General features: G+C 44.2%; 1 protein-coding gene across 1 annotated transcript; it reads right to left on the reverse strand.

Moving 5' to 3' along the window:
- Nucleotides 1-29: 29 nt before the first annotated feature.
- On the reverse strand, nucleotides 30-6362 carry LOC308294133 (olfactomedin-like; the record flags this gene model as incomplete). Its single annotated transcript, XM_080736857.1, has 7 exons — nucleotides 30-830; nucleotides 1033-1201; nucleotides 2801-3022; nucleotides 3220-3364; nucleotides 4609-4827; nucleotides 5819-5944; nucleotides 6309-6362. 7 exons carry the CDS (start codon nucleotides 6360-6362, stop codon nucleotides 389-391), a joined length of 1377 nt encoding a protein of 458 aa, XP_080592983.1. The 3' UTR covers nucleotides 30-388.
- Nucleotides 6363-9023: the final 2661 nt, after the last annotated feature.

Raw genomic sequence — 9023 nt, forward strand, 5'->3', positions numbered from 1 at the left:
AGAAAGGAAGACGCCTCCTCTGGCTCTGGGGCGTTGGTAAAAGAGGGCTGGCATTTTTTTAAGCTTCCCTGAATTCTGAAGGACGCTTTGTTGTGTGAAAGGGGACGTTCAGTAAGAGAATCAGATGCAGGACTCCCTCTTTCCCAGAGGCACTTGCTTTGGCAATGTAAACGTTTGTCTCCTCATGCCAATAAAGCTCCTTTTAATTGAACGTCCCCGAAAAGACACGCTGTGATTGGTCAGCAGTTATACTTTGAGTGGCAGAGTGCCTTCCACACTTCCGCCAGTCCTGTTTTACCAGTCACGCCAATGAACTGCAGTGGCGGATGAGGTATCTAGCTTTTTATATCTGTGCTTGCAACAGTGTACTGGTGTGGTAAATATCCAGTCACTCAAACTCTACCTCGTAGGACACCATCTTCCCATCACTGTAAACATACAGCATGTGGTCCACAGGACTGTAGTTGAGGGAATATATGTTGGCTGCCATTTTCTGGATGTGTATGCCAACATCATACCTCTCAACTCCGGTCGTGGTGTCAAAAGAGTAGAAGATCTCCTCGGTGCTAGAGCTCACATACCGCGTGGCATAGAGCATGCCACATGCCACAAACGTGTTAGTAGCCGCTTGCTTGTAGAGCGAGGTATGCCAGGTTTGCCCAAGCGTCGGCTGTTTACCCGGCTCTACCTTAGACACCACCAGGTTGCCAAAGTTCTCAGAGGTGGCGTAGATTACCCAGATACCACTCTCATCTGTTGCCAGGTCCAGATCTGTGTATGAGTAGCATTGACCAATGCTACCAATGCAAAAGTTACTCTGAGAGTTAAACCTACGAGAAAGAGAGAGAGAGAGAGAGAGAGAGAGAGAGAGAGAGAGAGATTTCTGTGTATAAGCGAAAGGGGTTCAAAATCAATTTTCAGAGATTATTTGTCAATATTGATCCAACCTCATCACTGGTATGCCAGGATAGCCAATTATAACTAGGCTAAATACATAAGTAAGTAAGTAAATGAATAAATATAACAAAATACCTGGTGCCTTTGGGCAACTGTACAGAGGTAACATTACTGTCTTTGAGGTCGAATCTACAAATAGCATCTCTGTTATAACAGCCATAGTACAGTGCCTCTCCATAGAGTACAGCATTTGGGCCTTGGATGGTGTTGGTGGCGGGGTTGGAGGAAGAGATGTTTACAAGCCCTATAGGAAGAAATAGAAGAAACATAGTAATGATACATTAAAGAAATTAAACTCTACTTGTTTTTAAACAAATGGACTATAACCAGTAAGACACCTAAGGGCGAAAGCGGCCCTGTGAGGTCGCACAGAGGGCGAGGTTGCGCAGGATGGAATTCACACAGGACTGAATTCATTATTAATACATATTGGACCAGTACCCCATATATGGAGATCCCTACCCATATATGGAGATTCTGGTGGAGAAGTTAGTTAGTTAGTTAGTTTCATGTATTGTCCACAGTGTGGAAATTTGTCTTTTGTCTCACATTTAAACAACAGATCAACAACAGCAGCAACAAACACTTACACACAACACAACACATCTTAAAAGGCAACAAGAAGGACAAGAGTGGCATATACTGTAAAAGAATGGGCATATTGGTTCTACAAAATAAAAATGTGTTCCGGTTCTCATTCTTAAAGGGCCACTTCACCTCTGGGACAACCAGATCTAAATATTTTCACCAGGCTCTCCACCACGTAGGAAAGGCTGGTTCAAGGCAAACTTAAATAGTTTAGTTTTGCTAGTCACAATATAGTTTGAATAAAAGATGGAAATATCAAATGAGTATCAAACATATAATTTTGCGAATGTCTGAGTGAGTGAGTGAGTGAGTGTCTGTCTGTCACAGCGTTTCTCCTCAGTGGCTGGAGCAATTGATCTGAAATCGCATCACCATAAGCATATGAACACACCTGACATAACTGTGAAGCCCGTTTGTCACTTTCACAAATCGTATGCTGTATATTAGCATTTTTATGGTGTATCTACTATCTATTCTGCATCTAGCATGAGGCACATCTATTCTGCATCTAGCTTGAGGCAAAATGTTTAACCAGCTCTGTGTGTGTGTGTGTGTGTGTGTGTGTGTGTGTGCAGGCAGGCGGGTGTGTGTGCAGGCGGGTGGGCGGGCGGGCTGGGGGGGGGGGGGGGGGGGGAACAGTATCTCTGTAGCCATTAAACGAAACGGGTTTCTTACATTGATGCTCCTACATCATGCAAGCACCAGTTAAAGTTACTTTTCATCCCTCATATACTGTGTGCACAGTGCACATCCCATAACCCACACACTGCACATCATTTTGGAGCTCATATCTTTGAACGGGTAAGGGCTAGTTATAACAAACAAATGTAAAACAAGGGAATCATTTTGGAGGTGCACGGCACCGGAGGTTCCGGTCGTGGGTTCCGGGCGCCAAGTTATTTCCGCTCCTGACGGGATTAGAAAAACGATGAAAAATGATCCAAGTAGTACTATAGTGAAGGCTTGGACTAACACCTGATCTGGCCATTTGTCAACGTTTTGACATGACAAACATCCTGGTAGTCCTGCCCACATGGGAATGCAGAAGTGTCGTTCTCACTTCTAACTCGTAAAATGTAGACAAGTTAACTAAAACACTTGAAACAAAGCAGGCGCAACGTCAGAAGTGGTCACGTCAAATGTTGACAGATGGTCAAATCCTTCCCAATTCATCATCCGTTTGATGTCACAGGCCCATAGACTAGATTATCAATCACAATTAATGGCCCTTTTATGAAACACAAAGGTGCTTTACCTGGACTACTCTCTCCAACAATCAGGCCGCTCAGACTGGAGAAGCGGCGTACATAATTAGCATGTACGTTGCTGGTTGTCAACATCACCAGCCAATACCAGCTCTCCTTTCCTGCTGCAGGTTTAGGATCGCGACCCCAGGCCCCATACGGCTGTGCACTAGTCGCTACGGTGGTGACCCTGGGCCCAGTGACATTCACCTTATGTCCAAGAGGGCAGTTACCTGAGCAGAGTGGGATAAAGAATGATTGGAATGGTGAGGAGAGGGGAGGGGAGGGGAAGAGCAGAGGCATAATTTCAGAAAGAAATCGGTAGCAAAAATAAGGTTACCACAAAAAATTATAACAAGTGTGTGTCACGTGTACATGGACAGGCATCGATTGTGATGATTAATCTGCTAAAACTATTCAGAGTTGGTACCTTGTGGAGGCTGAGTGGGCGGGGCTGTGGGGTGTCCATTTCTGCACTGGTCCAGGTCTCTCTTCAGACGAGTGTTGGCTTGGCCTCTCTGCACAACCTGCATGCTGTCATACGTTTGCAGATCTCCCATCTCCTCTTTCATTTCCTGCAGCTGTAAAACATTTATGTTTTATTTTTTATAATGACCTTTGTGATTGTTTGGAATTGAAAATGTTTGCGTGGAAACCCTTTATAAAAGATTCCAATGATGGTCAAAGAAAAGTATTTTTATGACACTATTGTATAAGTTATTATTAAGAGTGCAGAATGATTTTTTAAACATAGGCCTATTGTGATTTGGTCGAATACATGACATTACCAATTACCATAACGGTTACTACACAATGTCAGTAGCGCGGGAAGGGGGGGGGGGGGGCTACGGGGGCTAGAGCCCCCCCTGGTAGCTGGTCAGCCCCCCCTGAGCCCCCTCCAGTCGCATGAGCAGACTCAGCGCCGTTACCGAGTTATAGAATAGTAAATCTTCGTCCCCCCGACTTTCGGCACCTCCGCGCGGTCCAAGAGGATACAACCAAGCGCTCCCTACCTCCTTGCCCAACCCTGGCCCCCACCGTTGTGCTTAGGTTGCTAGGGAAACGGCAGATCTACCCGGAAGCAGTCTAGGTTTCAATCACAACACGCGCGGTGCAGGAGTAAACACAGAAACATGATTACTTTATGGTGGACTGTGTGTTTTGCTTCAATAATTTGCAACACATCACTTTAATACCAAGGGATTATTGCATGACATCATGGACAGTTCATTCGCTATCAAGGATAAAGTGAGGTTTTAACAAGGTAAGAAGATTGACTTTATAATGTGCTCTCTCTCTCTCTCTCTCTTTATCTCTCCCTTATTTGCAAAACTGTCTGGTCTGCCGCCGTGCAGACCCTAACCCTTTTCTGATGTGGGCTTTGCGGTGTCGTTTATTATTCTGCATGGCTGGGGCAGGGCATTGTAGTGTGTGTGTGTGTTGCCTGTCTGTCTGTGGCTCCTTGCTATACCATTGCGTGGGGGGAAATCACCGACCGAAACCGTAATAAAAGTCCCCCAAAACCGCTATAGAAATCACCCAAATCCGCCAAAAAACGCACTGGCACGCATGTCTCAAAGCTCAGCCCAGCCCACCCTGAGATTTATTAGTTCCCGCGCACAATGTCATAACAAATAGACATTGACATATAGTGCATTTCTTTAAAATAATAATAATAATAATAATAATAATCATTTTCTTTCATCGTTATGAATGAAACTATGAGGACACAGAGTTGTCTACCTTTGTGGGGCTTGTAATACATGTCTATCTATGTCTATCTTCAATAGCATGGTCTTTTGGTAGGTTTGATATCTACCTTCTGCTCAGTGTCAGCGTTGAGGAGCTGGGTCCCCTCTGTGGTGTTACTGAGCTGCTGGATGAACTTTAAGATCTCCGCCTGTTCATTCTCGATGACCTGCAGGGTGATGGCTCCGTACAGATCCCCGTCATCCTCCTTCTCCAGCTCTGCCACCATCGCCTCCAGCTGGGGCATGCGATGCTTCAGGGCAAGCAGGAGAATATCTATATCCTGGATCTGGAAAAGGCAGATTTTTTTATATTTTGTATTATTTATACACTGCACTGTAAGAAATGCCATCAAAACTCATTCATCTAGTTTTCAAATTAAATATGTACATACAAATTCACAGACATTTGAATATCGTTTCAGGTTTAGGGCTGTAGAGATGTGATTTTTATTAAAGCAGAGTATAGTTGCAGGGGCCAAAAAACTACCAAAACAAGCTTGAAAACCATTCCTGGTTCAGCCCATATCCCCATTCATCCCTTAGTATGGGTCTGTTATCCCCCCTTATTAGGTAAGGCTCAGTAGTCTGTCTACTGGCTACCAGGAGGCTGGTATCACCCATGGTATTGTTATTGTAATGCGCATGCGCCAACACACGTTCAGAGGAATAATTTGCTAGTCGTTCCTCTCTAGCAGGAATTGAACCGAGGCCTTTGATTCCCTGCTAACCATCGCTGCTGAGTGAGCTAACCAGGCAGCTGGCTGATTTTTTTTTCTTTTGCTTTGCGTTAACTTTGACCATGCATGCGAACTAGGGGGGAATAATATTGACTATTCTGTCCATAACGGCACATAACTCGGTAACGGCGCTGAGTCGGCTCATGCGAGGTTTACACCGCTCGACAGTTAAGTTAAGCTCGGCGGTGTCTCACGGGGCTCATTGCCGCCTGAGATGGCGTGCCTCCATTGCGGTTTGTCAATAAAACAAACATTTCAGTGGCACTTCCGTCTCAGTAGCATCCTCTGTAAGAGCGCATGTCTAGTATTCCCAACCTGGTAGTTTCAAATCCCAGCGTGGCTATGACTTTTTTTTATTCCCCTGAACGTGTGTTGGCGCATGCGCATTGCAGTGATAAGACCATGGGTGATAACCAGGCTACCAGCCTCCTGTTAGCCAGTAGACAGACTTCTGAGCCTTAGCTAAGGGATGACAACGGTGATAACAGACCCATACTAAGGGATGATAATGTAGGTATCAGCAGCAGCATTAAACCCTTACCTTCTGTTGTGTGTGCTTCTTCTCATTGCATTTTGAGGCACTGTCCTCCACAGTCCTCAACTTGTCATGAGGGAAAGGCTTCTCCAAATTCTTAAACTCGCAAACACAGTCAGGAGAAGATGCACCCTATGGAATATCATGAATACAATTACAGATTCAACACCGTTTGCTGAAACAAAATTGTGCACATGTGTTTAAATTGCCAAATGGAAATATCTGTACTATCTATCTACATCCATATTTTCAATTTGTTAGATCATAATCTTCACTGATAACCGGAACGCTCACCCCAAAACACACTCGCCCCCATTTGGGTTAGGTAGGCATAGTTTTACTGAGGTACAGTTTAGGAATAACAGAATATTTGATTTGACCCGGGGCAATTGTATTTTGGGGCGAGTGTTCTTGTATTATTTTCACTAGCTGTAGGTACTGTATAATACACCACAAATGTCAATAAATCCCAACCTGTTTATTTGTGGTTTCTTACCTGCTGGGCAACAGTAAGCAGAGCCAAAAGTCGAAGTAGCATAAAGAGCTTCATGGTGGATTTGAGAACAAAGCAAAAATGACACTTCCCCTGAGAACATGTACAGTATATAAAGACAAAATGTTGCAGTATCAGCATCTTCTATCTTCTGAATACTAGCTCCCTCCTCCTCTGTGATCAAGTTGAAGTTCCTCTTTATTGTCATTCATTTTGATTGATTGATTGATTGATTGAAGACTTTATTAGAAGTTTGCATAGGAAAAGGTACAGTTTCATGACGGTACAGTTCACTGGTACAAGGTCAACTAAAAGGAGATCCTAGAAAAGCACTTGGCTTATTTCCACTGGAAACCATTGAAGTATCTCATATAACATTGAATGACAGACGGATAAATTCATTCTTTACATGAGAAATTCACAGCAGAACAAATTTATGCAATGGCTGTTATAAACATAGACATGGGATTTATAGAGGCATTTTGGGGTAGGTCTAAAAGTGGGGTACCAGCCAGGCCATTTTACATAGTTCAAGTGTGCTGAATCTGAAAAACATGGTACCCAAACAAATGTATTCGTTTTTAACCTTCTAATTTGCAACAAAATGGCTGCAGATTTTTGGAACTGCTCAAATTCACCGCTTCACTTCAAACCGAGGTTTGATTTTTTAAGTAATTAGTGGTAAGCTTACTCCTAAATATGCAAATTAGAGGCCACCATTACAGAAAAAACGTTTAGTACCCAAAGGGTTCCATACCCATAGGTTACGAACGTAACCCCGGTTTTGTACATTTCGAACGAGTCGTTCACATATGGGAAACAGCGCCTTCTGGCGATGACACAGAACCTACACATTTAAAGCTATACTGTGTAAGTTGCTAAACTAGTGGTCAGTAGGGGTATTGCTTTTTTCGGACGTTTTTCGCCCGGAGTCGTCGCGGACCACCGCCGCGGACCACCGGAGCGGCGCCGCAAACCACCGTGACCGATACAAATCCGTGGAGGGGAAGAACGCATGGTAGAACGTAATTTTCTGGCCAGGATTTGGGGATTAAGAGGTTAAGAATCCTTCACCATGGTAAACCGTGGTAAACACTGTAGCTGAGCGAGGCTACTTCCTGAAGACAAGGCAGATAAGCTGTGATTGGCCGGTAGTGTATCATGTGTGTATGATCCGCAATGTGATTGGCCAACGTATACACAACGTATACAGATGATGCAGATGACGTCATTTTGCCCCCCCCCCTCACGGCTCATAGAAAACATATAAAGAGAAGGCTTTAGAAGCTGAAAATAACGGAGTGGGTGTTCTAAAACTTTAGCGATTTAACAGTTAGGACAATTTTAAGATTTGTTTTATAAAAAAAGTTACATGGTATAACTTTAATCCCTCTGGAACAATCCTATCGGTCTGATGTGCTGCCTCGAATAGCGTGCAGCGGGTCCGCCGTGCAGAGGGAAGAGTAGAAGCGATGGTCGCCGTAGTCGTCGTCTTGCTCCTCGTACAGGGCCCGGGTGAGTAGGAAGTGACATTCGGCTCTGCGGCTCCTCAGCTGTGACGGATGGAAACTGGAACAGTCGAGACACCTCAGCTCAGCATAGGGGTCGTAGACAGCGTTGTCTGCATGATTGAAGCCGAGGCAGACAACGCAGTGGCTGTGCGTGTCCCAGTCATCGAGGAGACGACCACAGGAGCGGGTGCCACAACGCCGTTACGGTCAGCGGCGATGGAAAGCTCACGTCAAGACATAGCGGTACGAGCTAAAAGAACGGTGAGCTAAGCAAACAAACTAAGAAGCTAGGTGGAAGAGACTAGGAACATCGGATGCCCAGGATTATTCAAGATTTAATCGGCCTTTGCCATGAAAAAACGCCATTTTACCTATTTCTGCAGCTCCATGGAAAAAGTTATCAGAGTAAATGTAATCGGCTTTAGGCTAGCCTACTTTCTGACAAACCACAATCATTTGACTACTAGAAGGAAGTGAAGCCTTATGTATGTGTGTACCATGCATGGAACTGGATGGAGCTCTGTCAAGTATTTGTCTCATCAGCAAGATGGTGAAGAAAGAGAACTTGTGGACAAACCACACATCATTTGACGAGACATTTCCAGCAGACAGAGAACTGAGAAAATTAAATACACTAAGGAACTGAAATTGCAACATGTTCTTTTGTAAAATTATTGGACAGTTAGTTTGTATGTCTGTGACAAAAATAAATTATTCATCAAAATGTCCATCACAAGTAGGGTGTATCGTCTGCGATACTTTTAATGGTATCGATTGCATGACATTGATACTATCGGGTATCGGTTCATGTAAAAACGAACGATACCTAGTTTCGATACTCTGGAAGGCACCCCTGGCCGGTCGCATCTGTAACAGTTGGGCTACTGAGAGTTTAATGACTGCTTTAGTAGGCTACACTCGTTACTGTGGAAAATAGCCGACAATAGCCTATAATGTTTATTATTATGATGATTAGCCAACGTCTATACTCCCAGTTCCGCCAAAGTACACATTTTGTTCCTGATGACCAAACATAATTGAAGTAATGGATTGACATTCCATACTTTCATGGGGATGTCTGCCTTGTATAACTCACCCCATGAATGACACCTGGTTCTGGTGCTCTTGAACTCAGGGATGTGAGAACCAAGACAGTGAGTGGTTGCTTATAGGAGTCCCCCCAAAATAATGGTGCTCAGTAGTCTTT

The sequence above is a fragment of the Nannobrachium achirus genome (genome assembly GCF_963921795.1).
Source record: "Nannobrachium achirus genome assembly, chromosome: 11".
In the NCBI taxonomy this organism is placed as follows: domain Eukaryota; kingdom Metazoa; phylum Chordata; class Actinopteri; order Myctophiformes; family Myctophidae; genus Nannobrachium; species Nannobrachium achirus.